Source organism: Lipotes vexillifer, unplaced genomic scaffold (genome assembly GCF_000442215.2).
Source record: "Lipotes vexillifer unplaced genomic scaffold, Lipotes_vexillifer_v1.1 scaffold356, whole genome shotgun sequence".
Classification (NCBI taxonomy): Eukaryota; Metazoa; Chordata; class Mammalia; order Artiodactyla; family Lipotidae; genus Lipotes; species Lipotes vexillifer.
The window spans coordinates 293,940-314,921 of record NW_006797342.1 but is presented as its reverse complement, the minus strand read 5'-3'; the positions used below and the strand labels follow the sequence as shown (position 1 = coordinate 314,921).

The window sequence follows — 20,982 nt, the reverse complement described above, 5'->3', positions numbered from 1 at the left end:
TTTCCCTTGCACAATATTCTTTCAATTCCACCATGAGGTAGGCTGAACCACCCTAAAATGCAGGTCCAGAAAATGAGGCTGGTAGAGAGGCAGACTTGTTCAAAGCACAGAACCAGTGGAAACTGCAGCTGGCTCTAATTTTAGGTCCATCCATTCCTAGTAACCATGCATTCTTATAATGAAATGGATTAGACATTTAGGGGGGGAGGAAGAGGCTTAGGAAACAGCTTATGTGCTTTACCTTTACTTTTTTTTTTTTTAATTTTTGAATTTTATTTTATTTATGTTTTTTACAGCAGGTTCTTATTAATCATCAATTTTATAAACATCAGTGTATGCATGTCAATCCCAATAGTCCAATTCATCCCATCACCACACCCCCTGCCGCTTCCCCCCCTTGGTGTCCATACATTTGTTCTCTACATCTGTGTCTCGATTTCTGCCCTGCAAACGGGTTCATCTGTACCTTTTTTCTAGGTTCCACATATATGCGTTAATATATGATATTTGTTTTTCTCTTTCTGACTTACTTCACTCTGTATGACAGTCTCTAGGTCCATCCACGTCTCTACAAATGACCCAATTTCATTCCTTTTTATGGCTGAGTGATATTCCATTGTATATATGTACCACATCTTCTTTATCCGTTCGTCTGTTCATGGGCATTTAGGTTGCTTCCATGACCTGGCTATTGTAAATAGTGTTGCAGTGAACATTGGGGTGCGTGTGTCTTTTTGAATTATGTTTTTTTCTGTGTATATGCTGGGTCATATGGTAGTGTTTTTCTCTTTCTGACTTACTTCACTCTGTATGACAGTCTCTAGATCCATCCACATCTCTACAGATGACCCAATTTCGTTCCTTATTATGGCTGAGTAATATTCCATTGTATATATGTACCACATCTTCTTTATCCATTTGTCTGTCGATGGGCATTTACATTGTTTCCATGTCCTGGCTATTGTAAATAGTGCTGCAATGAACATTGGGGTGCGTGTGTCTTTTTGAATTATGTTTTTTTCTGGGTACATGCCCAGCAGTGGGATTGCTGGGTCATATGGTAATTCTATTTTTAGTTTTTTAAGGAGCCCCCATACTGTTCTCCATAGTGGCTGTATCAATTTACATTCCCACCAACAGTTTATGTGCTTTTCTTGATGAACTGCTATGACACGTAATAGTGTTATTATAATAGTGTACTGGTGATGGAATTATGAGCCCCAGCATTACACTGGGCTGTGACTGAAAGGAGGTTTGGAGATTCTGGTGAGATATTGTGCTTTGTTGTCCTTTCACTGAAAGGTCTGGTTTCCCATAATGCTCTTTGAGTTCTGATGTAAGGCTTCAATGTTTGTCTCAGTCACAAATGGTAGTGAGCTTGCAACTAGGGAAGGTCATGACCTTTCTTCTACTTGTTGTTTACAAAGTGCTTTTTAAGGGAGTATTGGATTTTTACGACTAGTAGACAGTGAAGCAAGAGTAAACTGGCATTGGGAAAGGCCTCCTCACTTTGGTATGAACTTTGCTTTATGTCCCTCACTGATTTTTCTGACTTACTTCAGATGTCCAGCCAGACTGCCAAGTAGCAGAAGGTGGTAGCAAGTAATTGCCCAGTAAGTAAGGGGTCCCTCAAGGAGGATGGGCAGCCATACCTGGGTTCTCGGTGTGGGGTGCAGGGGCGATTTAGAGGCAGGCGAGGCTGGGTTGGAATCTGGGCTCTGTCCTTGCTGTCTGGGTAAGCTGGCAGTTCCTTCTTTGGTGACTCAGTGTTCACACCTGAGTGATGACATGGTCACACCTTTCCTGCGAGAATATTCTAAGGAGCACGTGAAAAAATGGAATATAGGGGACTGAGCATGGCGCCTGACGTCTGATGTGTGTCTGAGGGACGCGGCTTCCCTGCTTCCCTCGATGCCTCTGCACCTGCCCTGGGTGCACTGGCAGGGTGTTTGCTGAGGTCGGGCCCAGGGGTCCAGCCCGCATCCCTAGTCCCGGTGCAGAAGAGATACCCCGCAAATATTTGTTGAGTGAATACAACCCCTGATTTGGTCGTTGCTATGGCTACACGGCAAATATACAAAAAACCGCATTGGAACAATTTTCTTGATTTGCCCTTTTTTTTTTTTTTTAATGCCTCACTGCTCCTTCAGCCTTAGGGAAGTAAAGATGTTTACAGATATTTCTCTGTTTTTTTTTTTTTTTCTTTTTTTCAGTGCCTGAAACAGTATGTGGAACTCTTGATCAAAGAAGGATTAGAAACTGCAATTAGCTGCCCTGATGCTGCCTGCCCCAAACAGGGCCACCTACAGGAGAACGAGGCACGTTCAGCTGGGAAAACTGGGGTGCACGAGCACGGGCTCCTCAGCGGATCGGGGGTTATGGGTTCTGTCTAGGCTGACCTGGCATTGTAGTCTAGCCCTCAGATTGTTATACTCCTTTTTCTTTTTTCCCTTAGATTGAGTGTATGGTTGCAGCTGAAATCATGCAAAAATACAAAAAGCTACAATTTGAAAGAGGTAGGTGCCCCAGTGTCTTAGCCAGTTATGATTCCTGTGACAGAATCTGGGTAACTTGGGGGAGTGCTTTTGGTGATTGTGATTATATATCATTTTGCTACAGCAGAAGTGAAAACATTGATGTAAATTAGACTTCTAAAGTTCGGCTGTCATTTGAATTCTCTGCAGAGCTCACAGTTGGAAGGCCTCTGTTGGGGATCTAGTTAGGAACAGGAAAGATTCGTGAAACACAGCTTGCTTCTAGGGGTTTGGGATTTTGGGGGTAGTTTAAAGAGACCCTCGTGGGGCATTATTCTCCAGCCAGGTTAAGGCCTAACAGTCTGAGAACTAATTCTTAGACCTCCGGAGAATTTAAAAGATACAAAGGCCTGGAAGCAAGTCCCGAGGTCAGGCAGGGTGGAATCGTGGCACTCGCCATCCTGACCGCACGCATGTCTATCGCCTTCACAGGCTGCCTCGTGCACACTGGGACCAGTGGGTGCTGAGTCCTTAGTTCATCAAGTCTCCCAACAGCCCGACAAGGTTGTCTGTTAACCTGACACCCACAGAGGCTAACTGACGCGCCCTGATTTCCATCTCTGGTGGGTAGTGGGGTGGGGTGTGGACCAGGTGCCCCGCAGTGCCCTGCCCAGCCCTGCTGGCTGGAGCCGGGCCGCTCCAGAGTTCATACACGCTGAGCGTCTGGGATGGGTCTTTCTCTTTGCTGTCTGAAATACTTCAGGATCATAACATGGTATTTTAAAGAGTCTGTGGATTCTGTTTGGCCTCGTTTTCATATGTATTCTGGACCTTGGGCTATTCTGGAAAGGAGCAGAGTAAGACATGGTTAGAAGGTGCTCTGTATGTAAAACTTTATTGTGAAGATGCTGCATCCGAATTGTAAGATTTTCAGCTCAGTTTGTGAGCACTGAAGTTTGCTCCCCACTCTTCCTGGACTGGTTCTCAGTCCTTGCCTGGATCAGGCATTTATGAGAGATGAAGCCCTGGGTGGCGTGTTTACAGGAAAACACCATCAGGATGGGAATGGAATGCGGAATAGACTAGAGGAAAGTGTCCAGAGACTCTTAGTTTAGCTGAATGTGGAAAGTTTTCTTTTTTTTTTTTTTAAAGAACTGCTAAAGATAGCTGCATTTCCTCTTGAGACTCACTTCTCAAGAAAAAAAAAAAAAAAAAGGTAATGTGTGGCCAATCTAAAAAAAATCAAACAGGATTTTTGATGGCATTGAAATTTGTTTTCAAGAGTTTCTTTATTTAAATGCCATATATTGTTTGGTTTGGGGCAGTTTACAGATTAAATATAATGCCATGTGATACAAAAGTCATTATGTGGAGCAATAAAATTAATTTGGATTTCTGAGACTTTGAGCATCTTCTGAAAACATTTTCCAGTGGGAATCTTGACAGAAACTGGCAGTTATTTGGGTTACAAGAAAATGAACTTTCTATGACATTGAATTTAAAAATGCAGCTGGGTAAATATTCCTACATAATAATTTTAACTGTGTTATTTCTTCCGAACTTTAGCTTAGTCAAAGATTTTTTTTTTTCCTTTTCATAATAATGAACCCAACTTGACTTAGGTTAAAAAAATATCTCTCAAACCCATCACTTTAAAACGTTTTTTCTAGCATTACGTTCAAAGCAGCAAAAAACACAAAAAGGACTCGGACTTAATAGGACCAGAGACCGGTTTGAATGAAATGTTAAAATGTTAGGGCTAATAAAATACAGCTCTTGATTATAGCTGGTCACTGAGCAAATTCTGAGACAGGATCAATGAGCAAGTTTCAGTGTACACCCTCCCTTTGAAATTCATTTTCAAATGAGGATGGTGACTGGATTAAAACTGACAGTTGCCATGATTTTCTGACAACTTTTAGTTACTAAAAAGTCCTATGGTTAAAGTTTCAAACACTGTCTCCTTGTGAACTTTGCATGTCTCATCTTATATCAGAGCCTTGATTTCAATCTGAGTTTCCCCACTCCTCCAGCCAGGTCCTTGGGAAGCAGGAAGCCAGGAGGGAGGCTGTGAGGTGCTTTCTGAGCACCTACTCTCCCAACTGGAAGACCCCCAAGGCTGGGAACAAACAAGCTTCCAGGGAAGGTCCATCGCCCTTGCCTGCATGCCCCACTGGACTACACACGAGCTCCTATTTGGGCACCGGCCACACCACGCTGCAGGCATTTGTTTATATATCCAGGACAGTGAGAATGGGCCAGTATGAGTGGGGATGCTGGGACCTTCACAGTGTGCTTCTCAAAGGACAGTAGTGTTTAAGAAAGAAAAACATCTTTATGTGGCACATATATACAATGGAATATTACTCAGCCATAAAAAGAAACAAAATTGAGTTATTTGTAGTGAGGTGGATGGACCTAGAGTCTGTCATACAGAGTGAAGTAAGTCAGAAAGAGAAAAACAAATACTGTATGCTAACACATATATATGGAATCTAAAAAAAAAAAATGGTTCTGAAGAACTTAGGGACAGGACAGGAATAAAGACGCAGACGCAGAGAATGGACTTGAGGACATGGGGAGGGGGAAGGGTAAGCTGGGAGGAAGTGAGAGAGTGGCATGGACATATATACACTACCAAATGTAAAATAGATAGCTAGTGGGAAGCAGCCGCATAGCATAGGGAGATCAGCTCAGTGCTTTGTGACCACCTAGAGGGGTGGGATAGGGAGGGTGGGAGGGAGATGCAAGAGGGAGGAGATATGGGGATATATGTATATGTATAGCTGATTCACTTTGTTATACAGCAGAAACTAACACACCATTGTAAAGCAATTATACTCCAATAAAGATGTTAAAAACAAAAAAGGAAAGAAAAACATCTTTTAAAAGAGTTGCGCTTTTTGATGAGTAGAGCTATTAGGAAATGCTTCATTAATCTATTATGAATATACCTTTGGGAGATAGGAGTTAAGATGAGTTTCTTCTAGTGTGCCAGAAAATACACTGCTTAAAAATAAAAAAAAAAGAAAATACACTGCTTGCCTTGTGTGAAAATATATACAATATGTATATATATATATATTAGATACAATATTTATAATAGTTATAATATATCATATGATATAATGTATCTAATGTATAGGATAAGATACATATATAATACATAGATAGATAGACAGACATAGATATGTATGTTTATACACATCCTGGAAAGAAAACCTCTGCTGTTACCCAGTGTGGATTTTCCTGTTGATTGCACCCCATCTTGTACATCCAGCAGGCAGACTCCACCAGCAGGGTGATGATGTAGAATTCTAATAGACGTCTGAGAGAGGAGCCCAGGCTGTGCCCACAGGGGCATGTGTGCCGGCAGCTCGACGGAAGGGTGTTCTGAGCTAGCAGGTCTATGGGGCAGTGTTTGCCCTCTACATCTAGCACAGGGAGTCTCTTCCATAGGGATGGGCGGTGCCATAAGGACACAGGTCGCACAGTTGAAGTCGTTACCATGGAAACCCTAACTGGGTCTCCTCTGCTGTGCTCTGCATGATATAATTGGGCCTTTCATGAAAAGCTCCCCCCCGCCCCCCGCCGGCAGCCACGCGTGCCATCTAAGAGGAGTGGACGGAAGATGGTGATGGCGCTGGGCCGTGAGATGCAGGCAGAGATTCTGCTGGTCCCCTCCTGATGTCACAGGCTCCTCAGAGCAGAAGCGGGGAGCAGTGGGAACTGGAAGGGTCTAAACTGGACAGTGTTGTCCCTTTAGGGGCAACAGCACTAAACACCTTGTCAAGTTGGCAGGGAAACAGACCCCGCTGAGGACGTACCTGCCCGTGTCCTGCTGTCGGCAGGCCGAGCGCGCACATCCCGCAGCACTGCCCTCGGGGGCCAGGCACATAGGGGCCCCGTGATGTAGGTGCGGCAAACCCAGGTTCACCCACCAGCACACCAGTACTGGAGGCAGAGCTCTTAGAGAAATTCCAGATGACGGAGGGGGAGGGCCGCCTGCTAAAAGGCACAGGACCCTGGGGCAGCGGCCTTTGGTGTTTCCCCCGGTGCCCCAGGCCGCCTCTGCATCCTTCCCTCTGCCTTCCTCCTGCCTCCTCAGCCCAGGGGCCTGCAGGCCGCTGCCCCACACACGTGCGTTTTCCCAGAAAGCCACTGCCTCGGATCGGACAGCCAGAGACAGTCTTAGAAAAGCCAACACTCTCAGCTCATCATGACAAGAGCGAATTTTACTCCTTCACTCACTATTAGGCACATCAGGAAGATTTCACCTTATTATAAAGAAAAACAATGAAAAAGTATAACATTTTCCTGAATGCAGGTGTTCCTTTGTATTAGCTAGTCTTCTAAAGCTTCTGCCAGACCTACCAACTTGATACTTTCGTGGTGTTGATTAATTCACCTTTTAAAAAAAGTTAGATTAGGTTAGCAGTCGGCCAGCCATGGTCAGTGGGCCAAATTAGTACGGCCCCTGGCTTGGGGTTATAAATCAAGTTTTATTGGAACACTCATTTACGGATCAACACAGATGCCTTTGTGCTACCACAGCAGAGCTGAGTAGTTGGATGGAGACCTCATGGCCCTCAAAGACTGAAATACTTACTGTTAGCCCCCGGATTGGATGGTGAGATGGGTTTTAGTCCAGTTGTACCTGACGGGAGCTCATTCATGGCGGGCTGAATCCACATTTGATTGGGGAGAATGGCAAACACACGGGTGGCCTGTTGAGGTGAGGCCTGGGCGCCTGCAGCTCATGACAGCCCCAGCCTGTTGGAGGTCCCAGTGCCTACAAATCCTGTCTCTGATGTGGGTGAACCCTCCCACCCTGGCCATCACTGGTCACGTGGCCGAGAAGCCTGCAAGTGCCTTTCACTGCTTCCAAGTTCCCAGCACAATGCAGTCCATTCCTTCTCAAGAGCGACCCTCAGTGGCTGACTTGGAGGCCTTTGAACACACCCTGGAATCCTTTGGCCTCCCTCGCGGCGTTTTGGCCTTGCATCAGCATCCGTGTGGGTTCCTGCCCAGCTCTCCCTCCCGCTGGCCTGCATTGAGAGTCCAGTCACACTGGACAAAGGGTCCAAGGAACCAGGAACCAGGCTCACGTGAAGGACAGCTTGGGACCGTTATTTAAAGAAATGCGAGATATGAAAGCAGATGTGAAGGAATGGGAGGGTTGTGGTGTTCTGTTTTTCAAATCAACTTCCTGACTGACTTCATCAAATCAGGCTTCTTAGTGATGTGGGCTCCACTTCAGAGGGAAAGCCTGCTGTTGAAGAGTGAATTTCATACAGTCCTTAGCTCAGGGCTTAGATTTGAACTTGGGAGGGAGACGGTCATAAGTCAGTGGTCTGACCTTTGATGGGAAGAAGAATCAGCCATTGCCCTTCCCTCTTTTCCTTCCTTCCTTAACCAGTATTTTGGGATGCCCGGTGCACGCCCCACACTGGGCTAGGTTGTGAGGCTATGAGCCTGAAGGACGGGCCTGACTTCACGAAGCTATGTCCCAGGGCAGGCGGCAGCGAACAGGACGTGGTCCCTGGATCACAAGGCTTCCAGGATGTAGGGGCTCCTGAGACACGAGGACTCTGGGGGTAGTTGGGGATCTGCTGTCCCCCACGTGAGTGGAGTGGGAAGTGGGAAGTGGCTGGGGGGGAGGAGGTAGAGCCAGATGGGTCCCGGACCGTGAAGGGGATGTTATGTCTGACCTTGATTTCCTTTTCTCCCTTAAATACGTGAAGTCCGTGTCCATCAGTCCAGAGCCCTGCCAGATCCTTGGTCCTGCGGAGTTTGACTTGCCCGTTTTTATTCCCTGTGCCAGAGGTGCTCCTGGACCCCTGTCGGACTTGGTGCCCGGCATCCACCTGCCAGGCTGTGTGTCAGCTCCAGGAGATGGGGCTGCAGACCCCGCAGCTGGTGCAGTGCAAAGCCTGCGACACGGAATTCTGCTCCGCCTGCAAAGCCAGCTGGCACCCTGGCCAGGGCTGCCCGGAGACCATGCCCATCACCTTCCTTCCCGGGGAGACCAGGTACGTTTGGGGCACAGACTGCAGGCCGGGAGAAGGAATCAGGCTTCTCCCTCAATGTGCCTCTGGGGAGGACAGGGTTCCACCCCGGTCAGTCTCCACGGTCAGTCTTCTCTTGGGTCTCATTCAGACCTGGATTTGTTTATTATTAAATTTTGAGAACTGATTATGTGCTTGGCACTGTGCCAGCCTCTGGAAATATAAAATTGCCTAAGAAACAGAGCACACTCTGCCCATCCAGAAAGGCAACCGTATGAACAGTCAGTTACTATGCAGGGTTTGAAGTCCTGTGATAACCTCAGTTCTGCCAAGACGACATTGTGCTGAAGATGATCCGAAATGGGGATGGGGGAGCAGAAATGAGGGGGCAGTGGTTAGAAACACCAGAAGGATCACCAAATACAGGCTCCTGGTGCCTGAGGCCAAGGGGGCCACATGTCCCTGAAATGGGGGCCTTGGCAGGAAGGATGCGGTAAACCACTATAGCGGTTTTGCCCTCCCATCCCTCGTCAGACCCTCAGCCTGGATGGCCAGGTGGACACCACAGCATCACTCTGTGTACCTTGAAATTTAGGTTGAAGCATAGCAACTGATAGTATTCAGCTGTTTTGTCCTCCAGTATCTGCAGTGGCATCTGGTTCAATCAGATAGAGGTGGCCCAGCGCCTGTTGAGGCCACTTCCTGGTGGAGTAAATCTCACCATCCACCTGAAGGTGTTACCAGCCTGTCTTCCTCTGTCCCCATCTGCTGCCCCCGCCCCTCTCACCACAGCTCGACCTGCCCAGGGACCCTCGTGGCAACGCCAGACACAATCCTGTCCCCTGCCGCCTGCACCTCTGTGCTGTGCCTGGAATGTCCCTTCTCCGCCATCCTGCTTTCCCTGGGGACTCTTTGCCACCCTCGAGGACATGGCTCATGTCCCCTCTTTTGTCAAGCTTCCCAGTTCCCGGGGCAGGGTTGGAGACCCATCCTCTGTGTCCCCCATGGAGATCGTCTGCATTGATGACAGCACCAGCCTTGTTGGCTGTTAGTTCATCTGTTTATGTGGCCAGCCCCTCCTCTAGGCTGAGCTCTTGTGTGTGTTTGGGCGTTGTCACCCCAAATCTCGGCATACAGCAGGCGCCGAAACGCTAGAATGATCACTTAACTTATACTTAGGGTCTTGATCCTTCATAATTTTGCGAGGAGAGCCACACTGCAAGTGTGACAGATTACACATAACCGGAAGAGCTGGATTTCCAGGCTGGGGAAGAAGCAGGTAGAGGACAGGTGGGGCTGTGCCCTTGTGAAGCAGTCGGGTGACTGTTTAAGAGAAGGCCCTGCTTAGTGAGTGAGGGGCTCCTCCCTTCCAAGAACCAGCGAAACCAGGAGTCAGGAAGAGCCGGTGTCCTGCTCTTGGGAGGGATGGAGAAGGGATCCATAAAACCTTCTTAAGGTGGAGGGTGGTGGGTGTTGGGAGCCTGACGACTTAGTATTTCTTCATCTATGGTGTTCTGATCTCATGGAGGTCATTGCCCAAAGACTGCAATCATGTCACAGTGGCACGACATATGTGTATATTAAATCATCCGTGATATACCTTAGAAAGAACAAGAACAAACAAAGTGAAAAAAATAAAATCAGGTTGTGCAACCTAAGAAACTGACACAAGGGCAATTTGAATAAGAACTCACAAATCTCATTTTGTGAAAATATAAAAAACAAAGATTTTAACCCCCCAAAAATCTGACTTTCTGGCTTATCCAGCCACGTGGAACTACAACCCCACCAGGAGACAGGTGTCTGGAGCTGGGCAGCAACCCCTTCTTTATCCAGGGTTTCTGGCATCTTTACTTTGCCACAGTCCTCACCACTCCCTCTTGTCTCCCTGGTCCCTGGGCTGACTGTCAACTACCATTTATAACTGAGGACACACTCGGTTATTTTCATATAACAGACTTTTTTTCCTTTAAGTTAAACCTTCCTTTAACCCCCATTCCCACCCACCACCTGACGAGGCCCACTCATTTATGTTGTGCGTTTGCCCCTTAAAGACATTAGACCATGTAAATTGTGATGAAACTGTCAAAAGATTCCTACCTGCCTTCACAAGTTTGAGTGTTTAGCAGTAGTTGTTACTAATAATCATTTTAAATATAATTCAGGTACCAGAAAATGTTTGAAAACTGTTGTCTATACCATATAATTTCCATGCCACAATGCACCAGAACTTACATATTTTAACTGTTTCCGCTTGAAAAGTCTCCCTGAGAGGCGCTTTCCACTCTCCACAAACGTGGCCTCTGTTCATGGCATTTCCTTCAAAATTAGTTTATGAGTCACATGAGAAAATTTGTTTCATTATTTTAAGGTCACACCTGGCTTTCAAACTAAAACAATGTTTTCCAACCTGATAGTCAACCTTAATCACAGGACTTGGTACCTCCTGACTTTTGCCCTTTGTTAGAAATCAAGCTCATTCCAGAAGGAGGCAGCTAGTGTCTGTGCATGGCTGGCCCCTGCCCGTCCCCATGGAGGCACCTGCACGTGTTATGACAACCCTGCTTCATTGTAAATCTCATTCTGTGCGGCCAGGCTGGTCCACAGTTTGCTTTTAAATTAGAGATGAATTTGAGCTACAGTTGTATTATCTTTCAGTAATACTATTACTAACAACTAGCATTTATTGAGTGATTACTATACCCGTGCTGGGTTCTATGTGCTCAGCACAGAGAAACTCTTTACATCTTCATCACCCGCTCCGAGACGGATGCAGTTTGCCTCATGTCTGCAGACGTGGAGACTGATAGTATGTACACAGCCCAGCCAGGGCTTGCATGTCTGTCTCCAGACCCCCTGACTACGAGGACATACTGCTTCCTTCCAGGTCATCTTACCTGGTCACCTTGTACTAGTGAACGAAACAAGACGCTATTAAGCTGGGGCATGTGCCCCACGGTGTAGGAGCCTCGAGCTTAGGAAAACCCTGAGACTGCAATTGTTTGGAAGCTTACTGATCCTCAGACAACCATGTAAAGTGATGACATAATTAAGGCTGACATTCACTATGATGCTTGTGGAAGATCCTTCAGCCAGAATTTACTCAGGATGCCAGAATTTGCTCACTTGTAGTGAATTTATACTCATGAATGCATTAGGTTCTGAAAAGACTGCTCATCCCAATGGGAAATCATTTTTCTCCTGGTGACGTTGAGTAGCTGCAGTGAGTTCAAACAGTACGTGCCCCATAATCAGCGATAACTGCCCTTGACGGCTTCTTTTTCCAGATGATTCCATATTTTTAGCTGTCTTTTAAGACGAATAGCATGGGATGGACATCGTTCTACAGTCAACCTAAAAAGATACCTAGGCTGTCTTTTTATGAGCAGCATAGAATCATTGCTGCCATTTACTGGGCACTTCACACAGGCCTGCACTGCCCTGTGCCCTTCACACATGCATAACCCCATCTGTCACACTCACACTGACCAGAAGGCTGGGCCTCAGAGAGGTTGCCACCCAGCCTGTGTGCAGACCAGCTGCACTTGGCCCCAAGCTTAAATGCCACCGTGCTCACCCCTGTGGGCCTGCTCAGACCTCTCAGGAAAACAATTTTGTACAGACAAGCCAAGTAGATCTTAATAAGCGATTAGTGTGTGTGTGTGTGTGTGTGTGTGTTTTAATATTTTTTTTTTCTGATAATGGCAAAAAACATACCATGTGTTATCAACCCTTAGGAAAGCATATACACTTATATGAATCAGGGCATAAAATTCGACCATAATCCCATTATTCAGAGACCTCCATTCTAAGCCTTTTGCCCTATTTTCTTTAGTTTGTCTGTGCACGTCTAAATTTAGACATGTGCTGATCTTGCTTTTTCTTTTCCCCAAGTCAAACTGGCTGCTTCACAGTTTTTCGGTGATTGTTTTCCACAGTTCAGGTCTCTTTGGTTTCAACATATTTCACAGGTGACCTCAGTCCCTCTAGTTGAGCTAGTGCTTCCAGGGTTAGCCTGTGCTGGCAGGTGTCTCCTGGCCCTCTGGCCCTCTGAGCACAGCCCTGATGCAGCTTCTCCCTCAGCAGCTCCACTTTCCAACTGGAGGAGGACGACGCGCCCATCAAACGCTGCCCCAAGTGCAAGGTCTACATCGAGCGGGATGAAGGGTGCGCACAGATGATGTGTAAGAACTGCAAGCACGCCTTCTGCTGGTACTGCCTCGAGTCCCTGGACGTGAGTACACGGCGGGGGCTTTGTGGGTCAGGCTGAAGCCGGAAGCGTGCGCCAGCCGCTTCACTGAAGTTACACTGTCAGGCGTTTTCTCTGTGCATATTTATGGTAATGTGAGCTCCCTGGATGCAGTGGTATCAAAAGATGGGAGTTTGTGCAGGCGCTCTGGGAGCGAAGGGTCAGCTCAGGCTGGGGTTCAGCCTGGGTGTTAAAGGGGTGGGTAGGATCTCAGCATCTCCCCACATCGGGGAGCTGAAACAACAGCTGTTGATCTCTCCGTGCTGGATGCTGGACATCTGAGATCAGCGCCGGCGTCATCAGATTCTGGACCCTCTTCCTGGTGTACAGACAGCCGCCTTCGCTGTGGCCTCACCTGGCAGAGAGAGGGAGGGAGCTCTGGACTCTCTTCCTGTTCCTATAAGGACATGAATCCCGTCACAGGGGCCACAGCCTCATGACATCCTCTGAACCTAAACACCTCCCAGCAGCCCCACCTCCAAACACCATCACACTATAGGTCAGGGCTTCAACACAGGGATTTTGGGGAATGCAAACAGTCCATAGCAGGGGCCGTTCCTGGAATAGCAAGGCTGATGGAGGCAGGGGACCGCGGGTGCTGGGCGCAGGGCAGTTACTTTAGTGACGCTCGTGTCACCTGCAGGGCAGAAGAACATACAGACTCTCTGCCGTCTGGCAGAATGGAAGTTTCTGGCCTCATATGGCCACCATCTCCCCAGTGTACCCTGTGCTGTCTCTGCTGTTTAGAATGATGTCTGGAGCATTAAGAAGTCTTTAGGGCCTTCAGAGGCTTTATGTGTATAGTTTCTTTATATATCATATATATAATTATATATATAGTCCAAATATATAGTCTCTATATATCATATATAGGCTATATATAGTCTCCCTGTATTACACATAATATATATATGTAATTTGCATTTTACTGTATTTCTTTTTTTTGAAAACTGATTATTAAATTATGTTATATTATCTAAAGTCTGGCCTGCAATTCACAATTTCTTATCAACTTTTCCTAAAGGGGGAAGGAAATGAAATGCCAATTTTACCTCGTGTTATCAAATCTCCTGGTAGATTTTTGGGGGAAGTATTAGAAATGGACAGACACAGATTTGCAGAGGGAGCATGGCTTCTGCTGTGACCTCCCCTGCTACCATGACCTCCCCGAGGTCTGTCCCCTTTGAGCCCAAAGCTGTTCTCTCTCTGCTCTGGTCTCTGGAGAGACACCCTCTCTGTCCGTCTGTGTGTCCGTCTGACTTGGCTCTAAAGCACAGTCCCCGCCGGCCAGAGGCCCCGTTGTGTCCTGGCTCTGCCCGGACCAGGGACAGAGGTAGCACAGGGCAATTTCCTCCTTGAAGGTCAGTGTCCTTGGGGTCAAGTGTGGCCTGTTTTCCTCTGTAGGTGATGAGCTGCTGAAAAGTGACCCTGTGACCACAGAAAACAGACCCTGAGGGACATGGGGTCTGCTCTGCAGCGGTCAATCAAGGACAGTAGCCGTGATTTAGGGCAAGTGTGTGAACGTGTGTCTGGAAGCAGCAGAGCTTCTGAGACGGAGGAGGGGCTTACACGGCCCCCTTCCCTCCTCTCGGGAATTTTCCTCTCCGAGCACCGGCTCCTGGGCACGTACACCTCCCGGAATTATCAGTCATCTTAGGGTGATTCTTTCCACTCTCGTCCTTGCCCCTGCCCCCTGCCAGGCCCCGCCGTCACCCGTGAGGCCCAGGACCGCAGTGCTTCTCTGCTGCCCCTGCGGGACCAACATTCACCGCTTACAAACAGAAGGGACCCGCTCACCTTCTATCGTTTTTGGAGGTGGTGGTAAATGGTCCCTATTTATGAAGTGATGCTTACGTGGGCTGAAGGTTAACCCTATCTGTGACTTGCGCTGCACAGCCCTGTTGTTTCATACGGACACTCTTTCTGTGAGAGGTGGAATGATTATTTCCTGACTTTAAGAAGCAGCCCAGGAAGGTTAACCATCTTTCCCCAAAGCACCGAAGGAGTGAGGAACACACTCGCCATCCACTCTCTGATCTTTCAGACCCTAAGACCCAACAGCTTGGGCACGACCAGTCTCTGTCAGCCAGAGTAGGACAGGAAGTCTCAAACCTTCTGTGGTGGAGCTGCTCTGAGGAATTCATTGTTATCTGCGAGCATCTGGTCCACTGTGCTCTCTTTCGCCAGCACCATTGTTTCTGCTTCCATCCAGAAGCTTGATGAGTCTCCTCTGAACAATGTAAGGGAAACATTCACTCTCACCACGCACCTAGGTTCCTGGCAGGCCCTGCGGTGGGTATACCCAAGGGCTTCATCCAGGAACTTAAAGTCATGATGAAATCACTTTTATATTGTAAAAGCATCTTGGAGTGCTTTTGTTAGAGAGAAGGCTTTTGTTTTGCTCAGGAAGTGTGCCGTGAGTGTTGGCAACTCAACTCCGCATGGAGGCCTGGGCTGCCAGGATGTTGCTGGCAAAATCCGTGACCTTGAGTGGCTGGTGACCTCCCGACTGAGAAGCCCCTAGTAGCACCAGGTCCTCGTGAGCAGTGCTACAAGATGGCTGGTGTGGAGTCCTCAGCAGCCCCTCCGGGGCGGGTCACTGGGTTTGGGGTGGGAGTGGGGTGTGGGCACAAATATGGAGAGTTAGCTGACCAGGCAGAGGGCAGATGTGGGAGACGGGTCACCTCCAGAGGACAGGACGTGGTCAAGAAGGATGTGGGCTGTACGTGGTCTGTGTCTGGCCGAGGCGGGGAACGTGACCAGGGTCTCTGTGCCGAGCTAGAGCTGGACCTCTGGCACGAGGACTAGTGCCCCCCAAACACTGGTCCAACAGCAGATGAGGGCCACGTGGGGCATCTGTGACCTGGGTACACCCTCCTCCCCTACCCGGAGTCAGGATCTGCGTTTCCCCAGGCGGCCCTGGGGACTGTAACGTGCAGTCCCCGGGTTTGTCCAGCTTTGCCAGGCGAGAGCCCTGAAGACTTTTCAGCTGGGTCACACAGAGCAGCTCAGCTTGTGTTTCAGAAAACAAATCCAAAGGCTGTTAGGCATCTACAGAGCAAGACTGTGAGAGGCAGCCTGGGAAAATGAGGCTTAAAGTGGGACGTTACTCTCCGTGGTGTGTGGGTGAAAGAAAACAATTAGGAGTTCGAGGAACAAAGAGTCTCCATGGACAGAAGTCATCAGAAATGGCCCCAGAGAGGACAAGCTCCAGCCAGAAGAGGCGTGCGTTCACCCGTGCCTGTGCTTCCTTGGACAGATGAGGGTCTAGGACAGGGGTGAGTTGGGGGATGGCAGTCTGGGCCCTCGCCACAACCCCCCAAAATCCAGGATTTCCTGATGCTCCAGCGTGTGTTCAGGCTCCACGAGGCCGACCTATAAAATCATCAGACTGGAGGCTCCCTGGGAGGACCCCCCAGCGGGGCCGCCAAGGGCCAAAGGACACCACCGTCACCGGCTCTGCCCGGCCCTCGGAGGAGTGACTTCCCGTCTCACATGCTGGGCCTTGTGCTTATTTCCCCTGTTCTCAAAAAGAGGCTCTGTTTACAGCCTCAGTTAAGTGAACAAACAGCGTCAGCCTCTCTTTTGTGCTGTTTACTGAGCTGGTCCTTTTTATGGACGATAGGAGAGAAAATGGCACCTCCTGTACATAGAGAAGCAGAGGGCTTTGTCCAGAAAACGCACTCCTGTACCTCGGTCACTGCTCGCTGAGGTTTGGGGGCCGCGCACTGAGCCGGAGATGTGGTGACAGAGGCTGACATCAGCTCAGGGTCCCAGCTCCAAGAACCTGACCGTCTGGTGAAGATTGTCAGGGGAAGGTGATTGGAGATGGAGGTGGGATGTGAGGACACCTGGAGGTGGTAGGGTGGGCAGGATGTTCCCTCGAGCTCTCTCTCACTTCTAGACAGTCCGAAGAACTGTTAGATGGAGGGTGGGTCTCCTCTTGAGCACTGAGAACATTTTCTTGGTCTGAGCTGAGAGGAAGGACTTTCAGGGCGAGGAGGATGGACCAGACATAAAGGAAGTCATTGCATCCCGGAATAATCCTGCCAGGGTGGCGGGAAGATGCACAGGCAGAGACTCGTGGGGAGTAAAGCCAGGGCTGGGGGCAGGTCGTGGAGCAGCAGGGGGCTCTGACCTACTTGTTCAGAAGTCCTGCATCAGCACAGAGTCCCTGAGCCCGGCGCGGGTGGGGGTGGGGGTGGGGGAGCCAGGCTGCGGCAGAGACCGAAGCTGGAGCAGGGCTCCCTCTAGTGGCCCGTGAGCAGTCTGTCGGGGATGCTCCACGGAGGATGGAGAGCCCGGGGACTCACAGGGACCAGGGGTGGCAACAGCCCCCTCCGGGTGTACGTTCTTCCTCTGCTGTCGTCCTCGTTCTCTCACATCCCCAATTAGAGCTTTAAAAAAAGAAACTGGGACCAGGCAGGACTCATTCACTGAACAGAGAGGACTGTCCCACCCACCCCTGTTCTTTCCCTTCCTTCTCAGGATGACTTCCTTCTGATCCATTATGATAAAGGGCCCTGCAGGAACAAGCTGGGTCATTCCAGGGCATCTGTCATCTGGCATCGGACACAGGTAGGAGGCCACTCACTCCGCACTCTAACCTCTGGGGGGAGAGGGGGAGAGAGAGAGTGTGTGTACACGTGTGTGGGGTTTCCAGGAGACTTGCCAGTTGGTCAAAGGTCTGTTATATAGAAAAACAGCTAGTAAATGGCGTTCCTGCCCGAATTTTTCCTAGACTAAGATTATGCTCTCAGTAGGCCTGATTCTTCAACATCAAGCTTTTGATTGCTTGCACCTACTCTTGACCTTGGTAATGACCCACTGTGCTTAGTCAATCCTTGCATGGCCTTTAATGGAAGAGCTTTCCATAGAGGCTCCCAGGTGAGCCAATTAGTCACAGAGAAGGGTAAGAGGGAAAGAATGGAAAGGTCCCTGGGTGGTGATGTCTGTGCAGCTGGTGCGGTTATTCATACTTTCAACACATATTTATTTCCTATTGTGTGCCTGGCAGTATTCTAGGAGCTGGGAATACTCCAGTGAATAAGATAGATGCATCCTTCTCTGATGGAACCCACATTCCACGTAGGGACAGATAATGTATATATATATGATGTGAGTTCAGCTATAGGGGAGGTGTGATTGGGGAGGGGTCTTTTAGATGGTGTGCCTGGGAAGCCTTGTTGGAGGCATTGCTTATGACTGAGCACTGAGTTTTGGGGAGCTGGCCATGGGAGTAGGTGGGACAAGGCAGAGGGGACAGTGCAGGCAGGGGGGACGGAGATGGGCTGATGGGCGGAACTATGGCATAAAGGTCCATGGGGACAGCAGGAGGCAGCAGTGGTCAGAGATGATCAGAGTTGACCCCATGGGCTTTGCAGGCTGAGGTGCGATATCGGGGTGTGCTCTGGACGCGGGGGGAGCCCACCGAGGGGAGCTGCAGGCAGGACTCAGGTGTGCGCCAGCTCCTGGGTGCGGGGAAGAGCCTTGATGGGCTCCGACCATTACCACATTGTCGGCATTTCTCAGCACAGCCTTGAAGCAGGCGGTCTGGGAGATGCAGGAACGGAGACTCAGGCAGTTTTGTGGGAATAGAAAGAGAGACCACCCATAAGTGTGCTTCTTCCGTGATCCTCCCTGCAGACCACGTGGCAGGGCTGATGAGCCCACAGGCGGCCGGACAGTAGACGGCCCTGGCTTTGCAGGCCATAAGGTCTCTGTTGCAACTATCAGCTCTGCCTGGTAGGGAAGCAGCTGCCGCAGACAGTAGGCCAAAAAAGGCCCGTGGCTGCATTCCAGGAAAACGCTTTAAACAATCAGGTGGTAGCATTGACTGTGGCAAAGGTTGCACAATTCTGAGTGCACTAAAAACCATCAAACTGTGCATTAAATAGGTGAGTTGCGAGGTATGTGAGTTATAGCTCCATACAGTTGTAAGAACCAAACTAAACAAAACGGACTGCGGACCGGATCTCCGACCTCGGCGTGGAGAGTGGATTTTAGCTGCATTTTATTTTGTCCTCCTGGCCAGTACGGCCAGCTCCAGTGCTCGCCCCTCCACCTCTGCTGTGTAAAAAAAGCACCCCAAACAACAGAAATAGACTCGCTCGCGGTTCTAGAGGCCAGGAGTCTGGAGTCGAGGTGTGGGCAGGGCTCCCTCGGAAACCGGTCGGAGGGCCCCGCCTGCCTCTTCCGGCCCCTGGTCACTCCCTGCAGTCCTAGCTCCCAGGTGCGCCTCTCCAGTACTTTATCTTTCTCTCTGCACATCTGTCTCTGTGTCCAAACTTCCCTTTGGATAAAGACAGCAGTCATAATGGATCAGGGCCCATCCTGGTGATGTCATTTTAACTTGATTCCCTCTGTAAAGGCCTTCTTTCTGCATAAGGAGCTGTCTCTCCATGTGGCCTGAGCTCCCTAAGAGCATGGCAAGCTTCCCAGGAGAGTGTGAGAGCTGTGGAGACTGTGTCACCCTGTCCAATAGCAAGGCTGGGCTGGGCGCTCACACCTCAGCCCTCGTGCCTGCTTATCCCCGGGAGTGAGTCACGTGTTCCTGGGGTCCTGGAACAGTTGCGGTTCCTGGTAACGGTCATTTAGAGAATGGGCCCTTGAGAAATGCAGAAGCCTGGACGGGGGTCCGTAGCCTCCCCTGTTTTTGAGGAAGGAGCCTGGGGGCACCTCCCACCAGCCTCTCTCAGCATCGTTGGTCGGCACCTGCCAGGGGCACCTGCTGAGTGCCAGCTCTGAGTCACCCCTGGAGCCACGTGGACAAAGGAAGCCCCCCCCACCCCGATCTCAGGCCCCTCTTGGTGCTGGTGGAATTGAACAAAGGCACTTGGGGTGCAGGGGTCTCTTCCTTGGGGTATGAGGAACCCTGGAGACACGCAGGGCTGTAGACAGATGTCCACACATTAGTGTTGGATTTGGGGTAAGCAATAGAATATGAGTGAGCAGTGTCAAAAGGAAAGTAAGGGAGTCACGAAAACTAGCAAAGTGTGTGACATATAAATCAGGAATGAAGGCCAGAGGCTTGGGAATTAGAGAGGGACATGGTGTGCAGTGGAAGAGCCCCGCCCAGAGCAGACGTTCGTGTGTGCAATCACAAGACCAATTTGCTCTTAAGCCTTCAGTTTTCATAGTTAGAACCACCTACCAGCACATGGTACAGAATCTCCATTACTGAAAGGAACTTTCACTCTCATAATTTGCTTTTAGAGGTAAAGCATCCACGTGGCAGCTGAGAAAGTCCTCCTTTCCCTTGTGAGTCTCCTGGCTTTCCATCCGATTGGTGGCCTCCATTCCCTTACCCCTCAAACGGGCTTCTGGTTCAGGGCATGTTCATCATCTGCTTCGTCAATGATCTGCGAGTGGCGTTTCACTTTGCATTTATCACCAAGTCTCTTAAGTAGAAATGCAGGCTTGATTATCTTCCATCAATTTACTCAGGAAAATTGCATTCAGTGTCTCCCTAGCACCCAGACGTCATAGTAGGCGCGGATGTCCAGGTGCTCTGGGACGGCGGGCAGGCCCCTGTTCCATGGCCCGACTCTGGGTCTCCCTCCACAGCCCTTCCTCTTTTTCTGCTCGTCACTCACTGGCCTTCGGGACGGAAGCCCCCAGCTGTGCTGTGTCCCTCTCCCTGGCCCCGCTGTGGCCCCGCTGTTGTCCTGGTCTTCATCATCCACCCCTCTCTCTCCCTGTCTTGTCCATGCCCAGCTCTGCATGTCCTAATTCTACCCCCTTCCCTGACCACACTGAGGGGTCACAACCTGGGCCTTCCTCCTGCCCTCGCGAACATCTCTGGAAACACATTTGTTGTGCGGCGCCCCCTGCCTTTCCCGGTGCTGTTCCAGCAATCAGCCATCGTGCGTAAGAGACAAGGGCGGCATTTCTTTCTCAGTCAAGTAAATCTTCCTTAGGATGCCAGCACCTGACAAGGGGGAATCTCACCCACACTGGCTCTTCCTTTTCTTCTGAGCAGGAGACCATCTCCCTGTAAAGAGAGAGCTCACTTTTAGCCCGAGGGTGGCATTTCACATGCGGCTGATTGCTGATGTCTGTGTTCACACTTGTTGGAGCTGTCCTCACTCAGCCCCCCCGAGGCCGGGCTACAGGGCAGGGGCCTCGCGCAGTGACCTGTTCTGAGGGTATTTTTCACTACGCTCAGGAAAATACACACAAGTTGTGTCTTGTACTTGAACTGGACGCCCAGTCCTCTCTGTCTTAAGTGCTGGGGCCTTTGGAACCGCTC

The 20,982-nt window shown here is 49.5% G+C and overlaps 1 protein-coding gene across 1 annotated transcript in view; it reads left to right on the top strand.

The window, feature by feature from the left end:
• RNF144A (ring finger protein 144A) overlaps positions 1 to 20,982 on the top strand; it is a 35,405-nt gene that overhangs the window by 10,090 nt on the left and 4,333 nt on the right. The window contains exons 3-7 of the mRNA XM_007469237.1: positions 2,214 to 2,318; positions 2,456 to 2,516; positions 8,299 to 8,506; positions 12,569 to 12,716; positions 17,220 to 17,309. Of these exons, the coding sequence (XP_007469299.1) occupies positions 2,214 to 2,318; positions 2,456 to 2,516; positions 8,299 to 8,506; positions 12,569 to 12,716; positions 17,220 to 17,309 (612 nt within the window). The remainder of the gene's footprint in view (positions 1 to 2,213; positions 2,319 to 2,455; positions 2,517 to 8,298; positions 8,507 to 12,568; positions 12,717 to 17,219; positions 17,310 to 20,982) is intronic.